The 22,428-nt window shown below is 41.9% G+C and overlaps 1 protein-coding gene across 5 annotated transcripts in view; it reads left to right on the top strand.

Annotated features, from left to right (window-relative positions):
- The window catches only part of qkia (QKI, KH domain containing, RNA binding a), a 68,810-nt gene extending 56,964 nt beyond the window's left edge, over positions 1–11,846 (top strand). The window contains exons 5-8 of one of the 5 annotated variants that reach the window (XM_063909481.1): positions 497–584; positions 1,903–2,202; positions 4,313–4,387; positions 5,623–11,846. In XM_063909481.1, coding sequence (XP_063765551.1) covers positions 497–584; positions 1,903–2,202; positions 4,313–4,387; positions 5,623–5,639 — 480 coding nt within the window. In that variant the 3' untranslated portion in view covers positions 5,640–11,846. Of the gene's footprint in view, positions 1–496; positions 585–1,902; positions 2,338–4,312; positions 5,167–5,622 lie in introns of those variants that run through there. The other 4 variants (XM_063909479.1, XM_063909478.1, XM_063909480.1 and 1 more) reach the window with 4 other exon arrangements.
- Positions 11,847–22,428: the final 10,582 nt, after the last annotated feature.

Raw genomic sequence — 22,428 nt, 5'->3', positions numbered from 1 at the left:
TTCCGTGAATAATTTGGGTCCCCTAATTTGGCGATAATGACAGTGGCTGCGGCTTTTGTATTTATTTATCCAAACATTAATTGACAGGGCTGACATTAGCCTGGGCGTTTATTGCGAATTTGATTGCGCACAAGGGAGCAAAGAAAATGACAGTAATTATTGCTCTGATATGGATTATGAATATGCATTCCCACACTTAATGTGTCTGTCAGCATTTTGGTAACAACGTGGCACTTTGCCACAACAACAGCACTTTAGTTTATCTCCATCTCTGTTTCCCCAAACCAAGCGGTGCCGCTGGAGAGCAGACGACATGCATTGTCTAAATGATTTAGCCGCCCCGCTGCAGCCCCCTAACAACGCCCGGGCATGTACTTTGGTGAAATGGTCGTCATGTGGCTTGTTTCAATTGGCCTATAAAGGGGCCTCAGCTTGTGAAATTAATTGGAACGAGTGTGTGGTGTGAACGGACATTAAAGTTTGTGTTTTTCTACAGGCGGAGGGAGAAGACAATTTGAAGAAGATGCAGCTGATGGAGCTGGCCATTCTCAACGGGACATACAGGGACAACAACATCAAAACACGTAAGTCAGCCTCCACACATCTCCAGTTTAATCTATTACCATAAACAACTAATCTTTTAACATCATTGACCTTATATATTGTGTTTTCTGTAGTTGGCATTAATTAATGCTGTTAACTTCTTAAATAATGTCTAGTCAACCTGCTGTGTACATACAACATCTTATTTCCCACCACTAGCAGATCTCTTCTCTCTCAAGCTCTCCAAACATGTTACCTACTCCTCCATGAGTACACCGACTTCCATTCTGTTCTACTCCGTATTTCTTTCCTCTCCATCCATCCATTCCCCCCCCCTCCCCTCCCCCAGCCATCGCTCTGTATCACTTGCTCTCGGCGGACGCTACACTCTCGGCACATTGCTCCACTCTGCATGTTGGTCACCAGCTCGCGTATCGACAGTGTTTGCTCCACAATCACCTATTTCTAAATGCAGAATCACATCCTGGATCTAAATATATAAAGAATGATTAAAGGCCAAACAATTTCATCATAAAACATATTAGAGTATTACTATCTGGACCCTTTACTAATAAATACCATCAAACTTCAAACTGTATTATATTTGTGTGCAAATGTATGAAATGAAACTAGAATTGATTAATTTCACTGTTTCATATTCCTAATCTAACATCTGCTAATATGTTAACCATGATGAACTGGCCCACCATCTAACTGTAGTTACCATGGTGCTGGAATAAATTGACCTGCCTTTGGGGAAGCTTGTGTGGCACAGCTCACGGCCCGCGCTGATGCAGAACCACTTTGAAAAAATGATCTTTGTGTGTTCATTTGTTCTCCAACTTAAATCGACTGCTGACTGTGTGGGATCAACATGTTTTAAGTTGTAAGAAATGTAGGTCATGATGCTCTGATTGAAGTTTCTCCTCCACACATTATCAGCAGCTCTATTTCTGTTGGCATGTGTTGTTAGCTCACCTATGCCATTTCCAGTAGATGAATGTATCGCTGCCATGGTGATTTGTATGCTTTGGATGCGTTGGGGATGACTGCAGCATTGTGTGCTTGTGTTTTGGTGTAAGGGGCATTTTATTATTTTGTTTGGCTATGTTAATTTTCCTTTGCAACAGATTGTGGCTTTTGTGGTTCACCACCATGGTCATTGCATGGACTAATTTTCCCTTTTGCTCCCTTCCTTTCCCCTCTACCTGCCATTCCCGTTCCCCCTTCTTTTTCCGCCTTTTGTATTTTCACCTTTCACTGTTCATCTGTGATTACGATCAACCACACCACACCTTTATCTCTTGTCCTTCTTTCTTTCTCTTCTACTCCTGTCCTTCACTCTCTTGCTTATGGCAGCCACCCTTGCATTCTCTCTTGCAGCGGCGGCAGCAGCCGCTCAAGGCCAACGTCTCATAGCGACCCCCACGGGTCAGGTGTTGCCTCCCCAGGCGCTCCGGCCCCAAACACCGGGAGGGGGCCCCATCATGAACCTCATCCGGCAACCTCAGATGGCTGCCATGCTGCCCAATGGCACCCCCACCCTGGTGCCTCCCTCACCGGATGGCGGGCTTATCTACACATCCCCTTACGATTACCCATACACCCTGGCACCCACCTCCCTGCTGGAGTACCCCATCGAGCACAGTGGGGTTCTAGGTAAGAGAGCCTGGGCTAGCATGGGTCCAGCAGGTACAGCCAACTTTGGCCCCTCTGGACATGAGGGCTTGTTTTACCCCGGAGTGGGGATGCTGGACGCGGCTGCCATGAGCCACAGTCAGGACTTGTTGAAAGGTAAATATGTCATGTCCACCTGAAGATGAAAAACAGACAAACTTACAGGGTGGATGTGATGGTGGAGCTCTGGGTAATGAGATTACCAGCTATGTGGCTCATATGGACACTGTATTAACAAGGCAAAGGGGGACAAAAGGACCCTGTGAGGGCTTGGGAAGTTTTCTTTATAATCTAGAATAAGGTAATTTCACTGTTTTTAATTACGCTCTCGCCAAACATTTATGCTCTCAGGTTTACATGGCCTCTTTCTCTGCAAGGTTCCTATAAGAGGACTTTCCTCACTGTGAAATGAGGCACGCAGAGAGGAGCACACTCGCATACACACAGCCTGAACCCTTCCGTGCACTGGCCTGCAGGCATGTTCAGTCTGGTGGCAGATCCCCTTGGATTTCTGCAGCTTTTGAAATTATTTCTCTGTGCTGTTCACTGCAGGCAGGCCTTGATGCCTGTAGATAGTTCCTCTCTCACTCCCACTGGTGATGTTCATTAAATTCCTCCAGTCTTCCCTTTTTTATTCTCCTTCCCCTCTCTCCATTGTCTTAGCTTCACCCCTCTTGAACTCAAGCTCTGTGCTCACGCCTGACGCTCCCCTTAGCTCTGTGTCAGGAGTCCGGTTCAACACCAGGGTCTATATATTATATTAATTCTCTTTGGTGCTTTAAGCCCAACACATCTGCGGACCAAAGAGAAAATGGACAGATATTGACGCAACAGAGTCTGATGCATCATATGGTGTATTGAGGCGTGAACAAAAGCAAGCGGCTTCCCATGTTAAGACAGAGGAAGTCAGTTGCTTGCCAGCTTTAATTTGACACAGTAGTCCTCTAATGTTGTCCCAGGGATCATCAGGCAGCAGCAGACATGAGCGAGGTTTTAGCTGACCTGTGTATTTGGCGCTCCTCTGGGATTCATGTGTAGAACAGACAGGGGCAGCTGACTGGCTTTCCTCTCTTTAACTTGCAGGGTTACACCAGCTTAGTGCATTTTATTTACTCACACTATCGATTGGTGCCTTCAGCAACACAGGGCCCTGTGGAACACACTCTTGCTCACACACACTCATGCGCTTGGTTCAGCTGCCTGTGCTACTGTATCTAGCAGACATTGGCTGCTCTGAGAATAAATAAATGTCAGGCCATCTGCTTCCTCAGAGTAGTGTAGGTGGCTGCGTAGTTATAAGCCAAAACTCCCTCATAACCTGACAATGCCAGAAGAAAGTCTTGGAAAACACATTTTTTTCCAGTGTCCCCTCTTCCTTTGGGAGGGCTGGTTTTATTTTTCCGTATTCCTGAGCGTCAGATTTTGTAGCACTTGAACATACAATGACACGCAAACAGTTTGTGTGTCCTAAACACGAGGCGGTGTCAAGCGCTGCAGCAGGGAGGAATCAGTTGTGACAAATATAAGAGGAAAATGACAGGCTCTACCGCCAGAGAACAGATTGAGTTGGAAAGAAATGGTGAAAGAGAAAATGAGAGAGAGGGAGAGGCAGGTGCTGTCTGGCACTATTCAATTACCATCAGAGCTGTATTGGATTCCCCCACCTTTCAAAAATAAAGAGACAAATTTCTCTCAATTCCCCTCTGGATCCGAGAGGAAGAATCACATTATTTTCCCAGACAGCCCAGGAGCCTGTACCCTTTGCCTGCCCCTTCTCAAAGAGTCCTCTATATAACTCTGAGCACTGTGGTTTTTATTACTTAAGTTATGCATTTTTAAATACCAAGTTAAACTCCAAAATGATTGCGTAGTCTTTTTTTCTACTGCATTTTTTACAAGTAAAAGCAAAGCTCTGTGTGGTGTGTGTACATGTAATATAATCTGTATTATGTTGCTATCTGTGCATTATTGTATTCAAGCATTATTATGCTAATGGTTAAAAATGTGAATGTTATTACTGTAAAAGATGACTGTTTTTTTTCCCCTGCTCAAAGTGAATGGTTTCTAACCTTGTGGACCTGTTACAATCTAGGTGCAATGGCTACTAAAGTGAGACGGCATGACACGCGGGTCCATCCTTACCAAAGGATTGTGACCGCTGACAGAGGTCAGTTTAGTCTCCTAGATACTCTGCTATTGATTGATGAATTTCAATGATTATTATGCCTATTATGCCTCAATGCCTTAGTTGGGAATTTGTATCTCGTCTGTATTGTATTTTGTTTTCCTTTCCCCCTGCCACCTTTCCCACCCCATACACCCACACACCAGCTAAATGGTTGATTGTGGTCTGCACATTTTGTTTACATTTAGTACTTAACATATACAGTATATGGAGAAGGTGTATATGTCAAAGCTCAGGCAAAAGTGATTTGAACAGCTTTTGGTTTATGCAGCTGTGACGCCAGGACAGCTAGTATTACGCAGGCAGCGTTGACGGTGTTTAATGACATTCCTCTGATGTGAGATTAGAGCCTAAAATGGAGCAGGTTTGATCCCATACATGATTTATCTCCGCCGCTCATAAGGAGCAAAAGGAGCAACATTTCTATACTGTATCTGAGAGACATGGTAGGCAGAAAATACGTAGCACTGATGCTACCGCGCAACATTTCACCTTGAAAACTCAAATTTATTTAGCATTTTATTTTTCTATGGAAGATAGACACGCACAGACATGAGCTGAGGTAGCTTGCATTCTCTCCAGTGTATTGCAAATAGATTGAAAAACAAAACAAAAGCTAAAACACATTTAAACATTTCAGTTGTACATGAGGTACTGTCATTTTTATATTTGAGCATTTTATATCAAATGTATTTATGGTTCCTGTGTATATTTATATTATATAAAACTATACTGCTAAATAAAGAGAAAGAATCGGAAGACATCGATTCATCTATTCATTGCACATGTAACACTAGTCACAGTTATCCTCACATAACACTAGTGAGTCTCCTCACTACTAATCACACCGTTTGTAACGTGCACTCCAACCTGAAGACACTAAAACACTAGATCTATGTTCTTATTCTGTTTGTCTGTTCGACCTCTCTTTGCTTCTGTTTTGATTTTGGGGGCAATGTGCGCTTAAATTAAACCGCCAAGCTTCCTGATTCAGGGTGGGGGCTTAGCCGTGGGCATCATGACGTTACGGCGTCATGATTGTAATGATATTAGCTGGGTTCATCTCGTATTGGCATGGGAACTAGGAGCAGGGGCGACATAAGAGATTGCATTCATTTTATTGTTAAAATGATGTCATTCCAGTCTCTTCTTGCTGACACTAATATCCTTTCTATCTTTTTTTTCTGTTTGTTTTGTTTTTGTTTCTAACCACCTAGCCGCCACCGGCAACTAACACATGACCTTCTGACCTCTGAACTCTTCACCCAATGACGAGCCGCCCCAAGCCTGCCTGCTGATCAGTTAACTGGTAATTGCCTTTTGCTAGCCTCTCGGACGCAAGTGAGAGAAAGAGAGAGAGAGAGGCGCCTGCCCGTACAGTTACCCTAACACGTTCTGACAAAAAATAGAAACAACGCAGAACCTTCACAGAAACACAACAAACCCAACAAATGTAATATTCATTTTTTCCCTCTGTTCATTGAGTTCAATTCCCATTCTTTCTCTTTCTTTTTCTTCATGAATCATGTAGTGGGTGGATGTGTTTGTGGTATTACTCATGAATCTGCACTGAATTATATAGCAATAAAGACCCCCACCCCCCCTTGCCCACCCACCCTCCTTTTTAATCGCTCTAATTTGGTGACCTCACTTGTTTGAATCAAAGTTCAATGAAGCAATCTATTTGACGCAAACCGTTTGGTTTCTGAGTAATGACATCACCCCCCGCCCTCTAAACAGAAACACCCTTAAAAGCCCCCCCCCCCACCCCACCCCTTCGTGCCCCACCCTGTTCCAACCCCCACCTATAAGGAGAGAAAAAGAAACAGAAGGAAAGAGAACGTACACTCACATTAACTTGTTTAATTTCTGTCATTTCCACATGTAGTGCAGTTGTTGAGCTCTAAAATGTAATGATGAGCTGACACATTCTGGGTGTGCCCCTCCACACAGCTTTCTGTCTGTTTTTTTAAAGCATGGCTGAAGTGATTGCAAAGAGCTTTTTATGATTTATGTGTTTTTCTTGTCTCTTTTTATTTTCATTTTTATTTTCCACTTGATTTTGGTTTCTCTGTTGTTCAAATTTGACTAATTAGCTTTGCCTGAAATTGACAAGCCAAAATTAGGCAGGTGGTTTCCTCTGGAAAACAAAAAAGCAATCTTATGTTTGAAGCAGGCTGCAGAAATAAGACGAGGGGCATGATGGGGAAGGTCACTAGTTTGGGCTGATGGGTCTTTGTGTGTGAGTGTGAGTGTGTGTCTTTAATTAATACTACAATGAAAGTAGGGTGTGCTGAGGCTTCGGGGACTTTGGAGCAGTGCTTATTAGCTACTGACCATTGCTACGCCCCCATCCACACTACATCCGTTATACAGTGCCTGATGTATTTAGAAAAATATCTTGAGTTAGCTGAGCTGTGATTGAAAAGACAAAAAAAGTATTAAGTGTGCATATTTAGCCAAAGGGTTTCCAACAAATTCTATATCTGCAATTATGCGTCTGCCTGACGGAGTGTGTGATTTTGAGTTCGGAAGGGTGTGAGTTTGTGGTGCCTGCCTTCAGATGGAACTCACAGCCAGTCAGTCAGACGAGGTTTGACCCATTAATGCTATTTTTTCTGAGGAGGTGAACGCAGGCAATTAACACTAAATCAACACGCTACCCAATTACAGTACGTTGCTATGGGGAAGGGCACTTTGAAGTTCTGTACATAAATGCTTTTGTCATGAAGCTTCTATATTCAGTTGTTTCATCAGCCACATTGCCAAAAGAGTGTTCCTTTATTTGCTTCATGTTTGCATCTCAACATTCGGCCTTTATCTTCATTTTATTATGCTTTTATTTCTAACCCCAGTCATCCAATGGGAATTAAGGGTGGGCATAATGTGAGCCTTCCTGCCAGTAAGAAAAATGCTTTTTAGTTTTGAATATTTTAGTGGCGAAACATTTATTTTGAACACATGACGGACCCTCCGAAAGCGCATCCACAATGTGTCTCCCCCCCCCACCCCGTGATCGTAGTCTAGCTCCTGAGCCCAACAATTTTTTGTTCAACTCTCAAGAAAAAATAGGATGTGAAAGCCATGCCTGCCTGTTCAAATTGCTTTATACATACGTCTTATATATATATATATAAATATATATATAAATATATACAAATGTAGATATCTGTCATTGCATATACAAATACTGAAGAGATCAAAAAATAGATAATTTTACAGGGTGCTGGAGAAGAGAAAAACATTTAAAAATCTATTTTTGGCAATTTTAGCTTTTGATACTTTACTTGCAGTTACAAAATCAGAAAAAAAAAACCATAAAAAAATGTTGTAGGGGGAAAACTGAAAAATTGAGTGGGTGAGGAAAAAAGTGCTGTTACTTGGATATGATTGGAGAGGAGGACGGAAACCAAAACAGTCATAACCGTTGAAAAGTTAGCGAGAATCAGAGCGAGACCCCTGGAGAGAGTTTTAAAAAAGATCAAATCAAAGTGCCTTATCAACAGTGGTTTCTGTTTTCTGAGTATTCCAGTTGTGTTCAATAATACCCAGCACCCACCGAGACGGCGCAGAGAGGAATGGCTAGTGTTACACGCTCTGAATAGTCGAGCAGGGTAGCTCCCACCGTACCGTGGCGCTACCCGAGTTATTCTATGCAAAAAGAATAGCAGTCGTTTTGACCAGCTAAAAAATATGCCATGGTTTTGTCTTCCTGAAATATTTTTTTTGTTTTCCTTTTACTTGATGGCCCTTTACTCTGCTGTATGTGCAGGTTCTGTTCTCTTTTTATTTAGATTTTAATGATCATTTGAGATATTGTCTTGATTTTTGGTGACTGTGACTAACTTCCTAGAACAAATTGAACTGCCAATAGCAATGCAGTCGTCTGCCAGAACATGTTTGGATCATGAGCTGAGGAAATTACATAATGTTCAAGGTAATGGACAGGGGGGAGTCTCCCCCTTTGGCATTAAGCCCGTTTGTTTCAACAGCCGAAAACTGAAAGCATCCCGTCCGTATCTCCGCATGTCAATTTGACAACAAACTATCAATACAATCAGGAGATTTCTAATGGACGAGTGAGATGCTGGATAATGAAACGAGCAACTCCATTTCACAGCCAAATAGTTTTCAGTTATTGAAACAACTGACAGTTTATTGCTGGAAGGTGAAATAAACTCATAATATAAAACTGAGGAGTTTCCAGATCCCAATATTACCCGTGGCAGTTTGTTTTTCTACTCATAGCTCTTTCTTCATGCTGTTACACCGAAAGGTCAACAAATTATTCTTTTTCAGTGTTATTATTTTAAATTGAAATGCAATATTAAAGTGGAGCAAGTGATGGCTATTCAGCATTTGACAGTATTAAAAGAAATTCCCTCTGCAATGTTACAACTTGCTGTGTCATTGTGAAAGGCTGGATAAGTCCATCAGGTGAAAGGTGAACTCTATACCTACCGTATCTCTCTGGCCTGCCTACTACATGTATAATAATGTAATTAACAGCCATTGTTACAGGTTTATAATGTATTTTTCTAATCTCATTTTATATGTATATTAATCATAATGTTTCTGAGTGCTTTTTTTTTTTTTATGAAACCCACTGCAGCTTTTTTCTTCCCTAAACAGCCCCTCTCTTCCTCCCCCCTTCCCCTTCCTTTTACATCTTGAAAACTGTCTCTTGTGGGGAGTGTTGCCTTTTCCCTGTTATATTTGGTTTTGTTCTCTTGCCAATTCCCAGCTTGTTTAACTCATTAGCTACTTTATTAGTTTCTTGTCATAAGTATTTTTACATGCTTGCATTTAGTTCATGGTGTATGCTGTTATTTTTCTTATTAACCTCTTGGCATTTATTTTAATAAAACATTCTTAGTAAGAATTTTACTAACTTGCTGATATTTTGTCTTGTGTTTTTAACCAGTTTCATGAATGTATTACCTTGGTCTGGTTCACGGACTAACACAATTAAAACTGGTGTCTGGCCACCACTGACACTGACTGATTGACACGCACAAGACATAACATCACACACAGTCAACTGTGCACATATGCTCCACACACACACACATATGCACACACAACCTAACTGGAAACTGCACGAGTTGATAAGTGTCCCTCACTCCCGCTCACGCACTCTCACCTCCGCTGGAGAAATCTGCTGACACTCTTCATACTTCCCGCTCAGTTACACCGCTGCTGTGTGACTCTCTTGTTAGTTGTCCTGTCTTTCTGTGTCACTGACCCCGTGAGACGACAGGAAGCGTTGCAGTGTCTGGGAAGGGGGGCGGGGTTTAAACCACACGTTATTTAAGTTCAATGGTTATCTTCTGAGTCAGCTCAACAAAGCACATCAGGATTTAAAGGGTGATTTGTCTGCACTCAAATGGTCCACCAGTGTCCTCTTCCTCTCAGCATTAGTCTGTGCAGGGCTACTTCTAATCTGTGCTGCATAGTAGTCATCTCATAAGGATTAAATTAACTGTGAATTATGTATAGAGCGTGTCATGAGCACATAGATTTAGTTAGTTATTTGCAACACACATTGATGAGTTGTGTGATAGCCTAAAGCTGTCCCCAGTCTTTTTCTCCGTCGCCTCCATGGCTTGTTATGCCTGGATAGCAGCATTACAGTTATCACCAGCTGTTGCCTGTTTGGTGAGCACTTCTCTCCATTCGGCTTATTGATAGAATGGCTAATACTGGGACATTTGGGAGCGTCCATAATGCTTAGACACACACCAGTACACCATGCCAATATGAAGTACTTTGGGATCAAAACAGCCTTCCTCTTCCTTCCAGTGTAAAACGCCGATATGGCTTTCTGCTAGCTAGTATTTATTGTTTTCCGTCTGAAACACTGCCAGTGTGTGTTGTTCATTCTTCTGCTGTGTCAGTGCTCTCGTCCCTGGGTTCATTCAGCTCTCGTCTCTATTCAGCTTTTTTTTTTCCCTCCTCCACTAATTCAAGGTATTCACACTGACACACAAGCAAAAGATTAACTTCATTAATCCCTATTATGACTTTAACCCACTGAGTGATGCCTCCAGATTTTTCTCTTTGTTTTTTTTCTCCTTTTTAAATCTGCACAACAAAAAACAACTTGGCCTTAACTGCTGCAATTCTCTTCATGTCTCAGCAAGCAAAGAACCAGGATTAAAAGTGTCTTACATCAAACTTAACATTTCTCTCCTCTCCGAAATTAACATATTTGTGTCTTTGATCTGAAAACGGGTGTTTCCCCGTTTAGCACCTGCTTAAACACCAGCGAGTAGAGACAGAGATTGGCTTACTGGCAGCCAGCCTAAATACTTTTCTCCTTTTTACATTTGGTGCCTAAAGCTTTTTTTATTTTATCAATGTAGGATTGGCCTTTAATGTTTTTGATCGGCTCCCCTCTGCCATAAGCAACTCCGTCCATTAAATCCTTCAATCCAGTATTTACGCTGTCAAAAGCCTCGCCTTTTATATGTCAGGGGTTTTCAGGCCTCAACCACCAAGCTGAGCTTAAATTGAGCTTTTAAAGAGCACAAACACTGCCTAAAATATTGCATCTGAGCAAAAAAGTGCCTTTTTCCTTTTGATTGGGAACTATATATTTTTGTACTTTATCATTCAAGTGCCAATTATCTTTCTTCCTTTATTCGCCAAAAGCTTTTTGTTGAGCATAAAAAAAAACACTAAATGCCCACGCTTTTTTTCACAATATTTTTATAATCCAAAATGGGAACGTTTGCCCAAGCCTTGGGACATTAGATGTTTCCCGCCATTAAACGTTGGCTTAATGGATCCTGTTTTTGAATTTGATCAACTGAGAACTGTGTGTCTGATTGGACCACAGTATGCAGCGAGCGCCTGTCTGCATACTGCTGCCCGGTTCTCAGCGCCTCTCCAGATCTGTCGCAGGGCATTCAGTGCATTTATCTACTAACTACCTTTTCACCTTTCAATCTTTAATTTTTATTCTGTTCTGTTTAACAAACATTCCTCCAATGAGTTAAACGGCAGGTTAACCAATCACTATTGGTCTCAGCGATTTAGCACTCAGGTGGTTAAAGGGCAAATGCTACCAAAATACAGAATGATTTTTTTAGCCCCACTGGATTTTTGTGTTTCTCTTTATTCTTTTGACTGTGATAAGTATGCATTAAAAAGTATAATACATTTTTTTCCTAAAATTATACTAGTATGGTATATACTGTAAGTTCCTCATCCATATAGTGGTGCACTAAAATCTGTGAGATATTTTCTTTTTTGTGGAGTTGTAAGTTTTTATGTGAAGTAGCCTTTATTTTTGTTTTGTGTTACCTTGTTTTTATAGAGGGTTAGACTGAGAATTTTGAGTAGGGTGTAAAACATGTAATGCCAGTTTTTGTTGCTCACACCAAAAGAAAAGGAAAACAAATGTCATGTGTGCAATAAAGAACCATATTTACAAGCATCCGTCTGACTGCTCTACCTGGAATGATCCTTTGCTTCTGCGCTCATGCTTCTTTATCGGGGACATCATTTCTTTGGATTTGCTGTGACTTTAAAAGGTAGGTGCGCTTGCATTAGCAGGGAATAAAATGTGAAAGTTCAACACTGGAAAAATAGCTCTCGCCTAAGCTTTCACCTAAGCTCTCAAAGTGAGATCGAGCCCTCGGATTTTATGAGCGAGTGTGGTAAAATGTTGATGTCTGCGAGGGTCACAGCAAAACCTTTCTGTCTGGAGATGGTGTTCAGCTCTAAATCCGTTTCTGTCTGAAGTCGTCAGACTGACTTTTAGCGTCCGGAAAAAAAAAAACCTGCCAGTGTTTCACACCAGTTTAGTCCACTCAGTGTTTTTGCACCCCCAGCAATCATGCACAACATATGACATGACTTAGTGCGACATCAGGTTAAGAGTTCATACCTCTTCTGCAAACTGAACACTGACACTATTTACAGACTGATCTATTTTTAATACAGGCTGACGATAACAAGTTAAGTGTCCTCGATTCCCTGCAGCACAAACTCCCCACAGAGGTCAACCCCTCACTAAAAGCTGTACATCATACTGAATGAGCTGTGTCATTAACATGTTCTCCAGATCTATATAAAGCAATATTACGATCACTTTTTGTCGTACATCCAATAAAACTATTCCTATAGGAAGAGTTAAACCTGAGGTACTCGTAAATGGTATTAATAATGTAAGGTTTAATGCCGCCACTATAATAAATTCCCAGATTGATGTTCTCCATTTAACATCAAGGCTTTTTTACAGGATTGGTTTTAAAAGGTCAGAAGTTGCGTTTAGTTTTCATAGTTTTGTAAGGATATTATCATTTTCCCACAGTGGGGTTTCTGTAAGAAGATGAGGATAAAATCATAATTGACATCGACAGTAGTGGAATAGTACCTTCAGTTTAAAGAATCGTAATTCTGTCAGCTGTCATCTCAACCACATTTTGTTTATATTCTGGCTGAAAAACAGAAACGTAAGCCCATAGACAGAATGACTAAAGGTATGCATTTACATTTTAAATCTGGTATCTTTCCTGGGTTTTGAAATTGCACATAAGCCATCTGGTTGCAAAACAGTGTTTCTCTACTCAATCAGCTCATGGCAAGCATGTGTAAAATCAGATTCATCAAAAACAAACACAGGATGTTTCTTCCCTGTTTTTGCAGTGTCAGTATGAGATGTTGCTGCAGGCTACCACACATCATCCCAGACATTGAGTCTAATTATCAAACCCATCATGTCAAGTCTGGATTACTGAGTTTGTCAGGTGCATGAAAATGTAGCAGTGGAACTAACATGATTCTTAAACCTGCAATAGAATAAATGGCACTGCGCCTTTTCAGTGGGTAGTTCTCACTTTCTCCCCTGCTGATGAGCCAGTGCAGAGTCTTCCATTTAAACCAGTATAATTCTGTGGGCTCCCTGATGACTCCCAAGGTGGAGTTAGACTGTCAAACTAAAGCAAGATGGAAGTACAGTTATTATTCCCATTCTTTTCTATGATGCAGTGAAATAAACAAAGGACTAGGAAGTGGACATCTCATTACGTCTATAGCTAACATCCTCTACAGGAAAGAATCCAAAATCGACAGGGACGAATCGTCCTCCCTCTGCTTCTCTCTCTCTCGCCTGTCCTCTTGCTGGAGGACAGGACTGCTGATGCTGAATGGGACAGCGGGGAGTAAACGGTTGGCAAGGGGGCTGCTGGAAGTGACTTTAATGTCATACAGGAAGTGGGGAGTGAGAGAGGAACAGAGGAGTGGAAGGAGGAGGGTGCTGATGGTGGCTCTGGCCCACGGGAAAATGCATCAAAGGAGCATTTGTCGCAGAGACCAGCTGGGAGTCTAATCAGAGAAAGAGAACTTTCTGTGTGTGTGTGTGTGTGTGTGTGTGTGTTTTGAAGGGGTAGAGTGGAAGGGTTGCATCAGTAGTGACAGATGAACCAGCTTCCTGTGGAATGAATGTAGGGCATTCATCACAGTGCAGCTGTTACTTTCTGTGTGGCTTTCTGTGTGTGTGTGTGAGAGAGAGAGAGGGAGGGAGTGAGTTGTTTTAGTGTGCAGTTGTTGCAGGTTTGAAGCTTAGATTGATGAATGAAACTCTGTAGTTCTTTGGGCACCTGCGCCGAGTGACACAGTTGAGCAGCTGGATTTTCTGTGTTTGCAGTCGACTGAGTGTGTGTGAGAAAGAATGAGAGAGTGAGACAGAAAGACAGCAATCAGAGAAAGAGCAGCCGGTTTATTCATTTTATGGCTGTAGAGGGAGAATTTCTCTCTTTCAGGAATGAGTAACAGAGTCATTTTGTGACTCTTTCAGAAAGTCATCACTCTGGGTTGTGAAGCACAGGTGGTAATGTCCTCTGAAGAGTTTCTATATTTCCAAGGAAAGCTCTTAAGGATATTTCAGACTTCTCTTTGTTATTTGCAAATAGGGCTGTTGCGTTATACCAGACTTGAAGATAACTAAAATAATCCAGCTCCTCCTTAAATGTTCAGTTTTCTTTCTGTTCTTGCTGTGTCTCCCTTCCTCAATGACCCACAAACAGGAAGACATCCAATCTGACCTTTCTACATTTTATTTTGTTCAATTGCAACAATATTGTTATTGTACCTCCTTTTGTACACCATAATGGTGTAGTGAAAATCTGATATCGTAATATATCTGCTGGTAATGTGTCATGGATGAAATGGCCTTTTGAAATCAAAAATATTCATGTCAGAGAAAACTGCTTTCTTGACATTTTTATAGCAGATGTCCATAACCATGTCTAATCAGACAGCTCAGTTGACATGTCCCTGGTCCGTCATGTCACCACTGACACACTAATGTCACTGTAAGAAATCACATTTTCGAGCCATCAGTCACATCGCTCAGCTCAGACCAAACAATGAGTCTTCCTCTGCAGTCCAGCAGGCCGTCCAGCTGCCTGCACGCTGAGCGATCCAGACAGGTGTGAATACTGCAGGCCTGCTGTGTCACTCGATGCTGACAGACAATGTCTAACAGGTGTGTGTGTGTGTGTGTGTGTGTGTGTGTGTGTGTCTGTGTGTGTCTGTGTGTGTCTGTGTGTGTGTGTGTGTGTGTGTGTGTGTGTGTGTGTGTGTGTGTGTGTGTGTGTGTGTGTGTCTGTGTCTGTGTGTCTGTGTGAATGTCAGGTATTTCTCTGTTGCCACTGCCTACATGTATATTAAATGTCATAAAATGTGGTTGCGGACCCAGAAATGACATGGCAGCCACACAGCAGGGATAATACATACTGCATAAGGGACTTCTGGTGACATGAACATTCCTGTATGAACCCAGCAAATCCACTGACATCAGTCTGAGATAATAAGAGATGACAGTATATCACAATGTCAGCAGGTGAGGTGTCTTTTGGCCTAAATCTCTTTCCTTTCATCACACAACCTTATGACCCTCCTGGTGCTGCTAACAGCCACCGTGACTGACTGTTGAGATGTAGGGTTCACTTCCTAAATCTTCCCAGTGGCTCTCACAACATTTACCTCTCAGTGTCACGTAGTAGTGACTGCCCCTGTATTGTAGCTGAGTTCAGAGAGTAAGACAAATTATATAAACAATGAAATTATCTTTGTCAAAAAGCAACAACAGTGGAAAAGTGATGCCTCCCTATAGGCCAATATTTAGAAAATAGAAAAAGCTTAATGCTCTAAATTACCATGCAATGCTGTGTTCACCATTTTTCTGTGAATACATTCAGAAACCATCCGCTGGTGTTGTGGAGAGTGATTATATTGAGAGACTTAGTGCATCACCAATAAAAGCAGTAGTCCCACTACTACCACTCTTGTTCTGTTGTTTGCTCAGTTTTCCTGATTTCAAAATAGACGTATGGGATGTGGAGGTGAACAACAGGAAAGGTGGTCTCCCTAAAGCACACAAAAATCTAACTTTGTTTTTGTTTTTACTGAAGCTCAGTGCTCTTTGAAGGGAATTGAGGTTTCTCTGAACCGGCTCTCCTGTGGTTTGAACACTGGACATGGAAGTCATGTAAACAATATTTCACAAACACACACACACTAAAGGAGCCATAATGAAACCCCGGTTATATTGTGTCTGATACAGGCTGTGTATATTTTCTAGATGTAAGAATAGCTCCTCTACTCTGGGAACTGTATATGTGTGTGCATGCATTCATACTGTGTCACTTTTATGCATAATGTGTGCAAGTGTGTGTGTATCAGGGTTCACTTTAGAATACCACAATTCTGTTAGTGTGTCTGTGTGTGTGTTCACCCTGGGAAATGAAAATGCTGACCCAATTTAATACACCTGTGTCTCGCTGCACTCTGGCCTCACACTCAATCACACACACTCGCCCACACACACACACACACACACACACACACACACACACACACACACACACACACACACACACACACACACACACACACACACACACACCTCTCCTTAAGCTCTCACACAACACATAAGAGCACTGCCTCGGCTATACAGATACATTCAGCTGATTCAAATATAGAAGGTGTTTTTTCTCTCCTCCCCCCTTCATATATTTTCCTTCCAACTTCAAAGTCAGAAACATAATGCCCCAAGATGAAGATGGAGCCTTAACTTCTTTTATGACTTTCACTTTTCTTCATGTGCACGATCAGGCGGCGTGCAGACAGTTTATTTAAACAGAAGTAGGTTTACAGTTTTAATATTTATAAATCAAAACCGCTTGAATTCAAGTCATTTAAACAAAGCTACACATCTGAAAGTGGAACTCGGCACAGCAGAGATATCTAACAATACAGTGAGGATTAATATTGTATGTAAATATATAGTGGAGACAGCGATAGGGAATCTTTGTTTTCTGATGTATGCTAACATGTTTAATGTTATATGCCTACTGTTAAGGATAGGCCTCCATCATGGGTGTGTTTCCCCCTCAGGCTGAGCTCCCAGCATGCCTTTCAGGACCCTGTGTGCTGCTCTGTGCCGAGTGGCCTCACACTGAGCAGTAAGGCAGTAATGAACTTCCTGCCATCTCACTTACACACACACACACACACACACACACACACACACACACACACACACAAAGACATAATCTCATCCACATCCCTGAGGCACGGAGCGATGTCACATTAGCATGGTGCTATCTTTCTTAAGTGTGCGTGTGTGTGTGATCAGGGAGACAGATGAATGCATTGTCCCAGGATGTGTACTTCCTGTGTGTGTCTGTAATTAATCTGGGCATGCGGCGGGTGTAAACATAAGGAAGGACAGTTTTTTCTTTGTTCCCTTCTTTTCTTCTCTCAGATTAATTTGTCTTGTCAGATCTGCAACCACGCTAAATCTCAACACCCTGCCCTGACAGGACACACACACACACACACACACACACACACACACACACACACACACACACACACACACACACACACACACACACACACACATACACACACACACACACACACTATGCAGAGTGTGTGACATGCAGCGGTAGGGGTTTTTTTTTTCTTTGCTTTTCCTCCCTATTTTGAGGCTTTTATGTGCAAACAAGTGGATGGAAAGGAGGGTGCTACAACACAGATCTGTTGTATCTGTTTATGAATCTTTCAAAAGAAGTTTGAATCTGAAATGAAGATTTACATTTCAGATTTATATAGATAGAAGATAGAATCGGAGGATGAAACCCTCTTTATTGTCACATACATGCACACAGCAGAGCACACACAGTGAAATTGGTCCTCTGCATTTAACCCATCCTAGTACTAGGAGCAGTGGGCAGCTATCGTGCAGCGCCCGGGGAACAATGGGGAGGGGGGGATTGGAGGTGTCCGGTGCCTTGCTCAAGGGCACCACAGCAGGGCCTAGGAGGTGCTTTCTTTGTGAAGTTGCCGTCAAATCTCGCTCCATTCTGTATCAGTGTAGCTCGACCCTTCACAGGCTTTTGTTTCAAACCTTTCTCTCATAATTAACCTAACTTTTTTCGTTAAGCACACCTCTCTAAATTTCTCTCTTGACCTCCTGTCACCCTCCAACCTGTCTTCCGCCCTCAGCAGCTTCCCTTCATCCCGAGTCACAGTATTTCCTCTCTATGACCTCCATTCTATTCGTTTACCCCTTCCCTTGGCCGTCCCACTCCTTTGATCCAAGACATTTCATCTCTAATTGCGGCTGACAGCCATATCACTTTTGCAGCCCGGCGTAATGTAGCACCAGGCTGTCACTGTTCTCACTGCAGGTGAAACCGCACTTTAGTGAACACAAGGGGAGCTGTAATATCATCCTGTTAATAATTAGGATGGCACATCTGGAGTCTTCATCAATAATGCTGTAAATGGAACAGAAAGTAGACATAATTGTGCAGTAATTAGAGACATGAGGGAATTTGGAGCCTCTTACCTCCTGTGGCTTTAAAATATATTGTGTGATTTATTTTGATGTTTGAAAACTTATACCTGCATAAAAAAAACAACAAAATGACACGACGTGACTTCTGGTATAACGTTTTAGAGGAGGGTCGATAAGGTCATACAGCGGTACAAATATCCTCAAATATTCATGTATGTTTGAAACAGCAGTGGAAGCAGAAGATGTGGAAGATGAGTAACAACATTCACACACTGAAATGGAATTGCAGTGAAAATCGAGCATTATAGTAAATATGGTGTCAAAGAAAATGTCAATGTCGTGTCCATGCTTTATTTTTATGTTTTGTAATGTTCTCTTTTGGGGCATTTTGGCCTATTGTGAATGTTAATCTAAAGTAGTGTAACCTTAGTTCCTTTTATTCGTTTATTTATTTTTAAAACGTTTTTTTTGCTATATTTCTTTCTCACAAGTGCAACGTTTGTATGTGGTTTTCCCACTGAGATATTTTTGCATATCACAGAAAAAAGCGCAGGTAACAACTTGAATAAAGAGTGCATTTAAGTGACCTAGTTCCATCAGTATTGTGCATGCTGGCTGTCTGGCATAGCTTCCTGGGACACTTAATGGAAGTGAGACATCGTCGTTGAATGAGTTTCGCCTGTACATTTGTGCTGTGTGCTGTGACAAAGGTCTGTTGCATAACTTGTATAATACGATATGTTACTGCTGTCTTACGCTCTGATACAGATTCCCTATTATGCTGCAACAACAATTACATAATCGTGAATCAGCTTTGGGGGAATTAGATTCATTAGTGCATTTTTTGATTTAAGACAGAGCACTCAGCTGATACCCAGCGAGGAGACTTTCACACCTGTTTCCTGTTACGGCGCCATGATAGTTAGAGGTAAGTCTGGGTTGTGTGCATGTGGGAGACGGAGGCCACAGAGGACTTGTACATGTCTGCTCTTATCACAGTCTGCATCTCCCCCTCTCTGTGTCTGTCTGCCAATATCTGCCCATCCAGCTCTTTTTTATCCGCTGCGGAACAGTCCGTACAGCAGCGCTCTCTCTTGTTTCTTTCATGTTTTCCACTGCACCACATTGCAGAAAAGAAAAGAAAGAGGGGAAAAGGACAGACAACTGAACTCTTTTAAATGTGTCTCACTGGATTATTTTTATTGCCAAGGTTGAGGTGATTCTGCTTTGATTAGCTGGAACTGTCACACTTATGAGTGTCAATGAGTGCATGCATCTAAACTGGCCTTTAGAGAACAAGGTTGGCTGGTTTTATTATAATTATTATTATGAAGATGAGGGTGAGCTTGGTGAATCCTCAGAGTGTTTTTGTAATCCTTTCGCGACAAGAGAGGGAATTTGTGTCCATACAAGTTCTCTGGGTAAAGACTTTATTGACTGCCTTTGTTTTAGCAAAAAATCCTGAAAAATGTAAAGCCTGGCTGAGGTTTTTTTTTGTTGCTCTGCATGATCTTGACTTCTCCATCCCATAAATTAGCTATACCCAGCAGGGATTCCTTCTGTGGCTTTATCTGACACTGCAATAAGGCTGCATTTGAATAATAAAAAGGGAGTTTCAGAAGTGGCAAAAGGACTCCTGCACAAACAACTCAACAATGCACGTTTTAAAAAGGCAACTTTGAGAAACATTTGCATTTACTGAGCTGAACAAGATCAAAAGTGTTTCCAAGGTCATTAGAAACTGTACGCGATGCAGTTCTGCCAGTGCAGATAAACCAGCAAACATAAAAGACTTTAATTAAATGTGTTATGCTATACTTCAAGTGTCTTTGAACAAACTGGATGAATATATAAGCAGACTCTAACAATAGTCTGTGTTCTTCAGACGGAGTCAAGGCAGCACACGGAGCAGTCCATAAAAACACAAACACACAAATAATCATTATGAATGCTTTCTAAAAATAAACATAACATATGGACATGGCTGCAATGCAAATGAAAGGAAAAACAACAGAAGACAATAACATCCGCTCTCACAATCACTGGGCGTTTTCAATGAGCTATGTTAAGCACAGCTTATCGGCCAATCTGCTTTCTCTATCTCCTCTCACACACTCACACACACGCTCTTCCCCAACCAATCACGTTTGCCTGGGGCAACTTTTCATTAACGTTGTGGTATTACTTCAAACCCATTAAAATAGGCCCCTCCTAATCTAAATCCAATAATTTGTGCTCCTCTCCCTCCCGTCACTGGCATGATGCTTTCCTCTAACCCAACACTAAAAGAGAAGATTCATTATCTCTTGTTTGGACAGGGATTATGCTGATCGGGGCGGCTTAAAGTAGAAGATATAAAGACTCTTAATAAAATTCTTCAGCCGTTGCAGCAATGTGCCATCTAATTTAAAGCAGTCAGACCCCTTAACACACACACGCACGCACGCATGCACGCACACACACACACACACACACCCTTTCCGACACCTTCCATTTCTTACCTAAACTCAACACACTTCTCATCTCCATTAAAGTCCTCTCAGATTACCCGTATTTCTTCGTCTTGTTTTAATAAAACTTACATAGACATGTCAGTCGGTGCCTGATTTATTATCACAAATCCTTTGACATCCTGGTTTTACCCTTTTAAATCCAAGCAATAGTGAATTAAAAATGTTTATTTAATGTTTGTATTTTCTTCAAAGCTGTCTGATCTGAAACCAACAATATAATTATAATAATAAGCTTTGTTTATGAAACACCTTTCATGCAAGATGCAGCCCAAAGTGCTTTGCAGATAGGGGCCTACAAATTAAAGATGGAGGAACATAATTAAAAACAAGTTATAAACAAACAAAGTGTTATATCACAGAATGATAAAACAAAAAATTACCCCAAATTAAAAAGATAGGTCTTTCACATTTCAAAATGTCGATGGGGTTTGCTGTTCTAAGATCCAATGGGAGGCTGTCCCACAGTTTGGGACCATAAAACAGAAAGCAGCCTCTCCAGATTTCTTGTGAAATACTTTTGGTACTTCTAAAAGAAAGGCAATCTCAGTGCTCTTGTGGGGTTGAAAGGCAGTCACTGACGTATGTAGGGACCACGTTATGTAAAGCCTTGTGAATCGTGAACTCTGCCCAGAGGATCATCGGGGTCTCACTCCCTACACTACAGGACATCTACAGCACCCGACTCACCCGCAAAGCACTCGGCATTGCGGGGGACCCCACCCACCCCTCCAACAGCCTCTTCAGCCTCCTGCCTTCAGGGAGAAGGTTCCGCAGCCTCCGCTCGAGCTCCACCAGGCTGAGGAACAGCTTCTTCCACCAGGCGTTCAGGATGCTGAACTCTCTCCCTCCCTCCCTCTCTCGCTCTCTCTCTATCCTCCGTCCCTCCCTCAATCCTCTGTCTCTCTCTCCTCCCTCCCTCTCTCCTCTCGCTCCCCCTCTCTCCGTCCCTCCCTCGCTCTCCCCCTCTCTCATCTCTCTCTACCCCCACTCCCATCTCTCCCCTGACCTCTCCGCCCTCCGTCCCACCCACCTTTCCCCACAGCCTCAATGGAAATGTACCAGGACATTAATCCCCCTCCCTCACACACCCGTCCCTGATCCAGCTCCAGTCACTTTCTATTCTCCGCTGCTACTGAAACTGTACTTTGCACAAAGTATTACTTGCACTAAAGCACTTGCACTACCGTCAAACTGTGTTGATTGTGTCTAACATATGTATATATTACTACCCCCTTTTTACCCCCCCCTTTTCTTTTTCTTTTCTCTACGCTCTTATCTTTTTATGTTATATGTTCTTGTTTATATTTGCGCTGTGGGACTGCCAGAAACGGTATTTCAATTTTCTGTATGTATAAACACATGTGGAAACTTTGACAATAAAGTGGACTTCGAGATCAAAGTTCATAGTAGACAGACAGCTAAATCATTAAAAGCACTTTAAAATCAATTCTGAGAGACACTGGTTACCAGTGCAGTGATGCCAAACTGTGTGTCAATATACAACACAAAGATATGGGATGTAGAAGAGCAAAATAAAATATGTACTGTACAGCTGGAGTGACTTTTTTATTGATTACCATTCAGAGGCCCCGCAGTACAAGTGTGTGGAATCTAAATTATTTGTATTTCCAAAAGGAATGATATCATTCAGCACCTGAACTTCATCATTCAACACTTGAGTATTTAACACT

The sequence above is a fragment of the Eleginops maclovinus genome, chromosome 19 (genome assembly GCF_036324505.1).
Source record: "Eleginops maclovinus isolate JMC-PN-2008 ecotype Puerto Natales chromosome 19, JC_Emac_rtc_rv5, whole genome shotgun sequence".
Taxonomy (NCBI): Eukaryota; Metazoa; Chordata; class Actinopteri; order Perciformes; family Eleginopidae; genus Eleginops; species Eleginops maclovinus.
The sequence above is the reverse complement of the archived record's forward strand: the minus strand, read 5'-3'. Positions and strand labels throughout refer to the sequence as shown.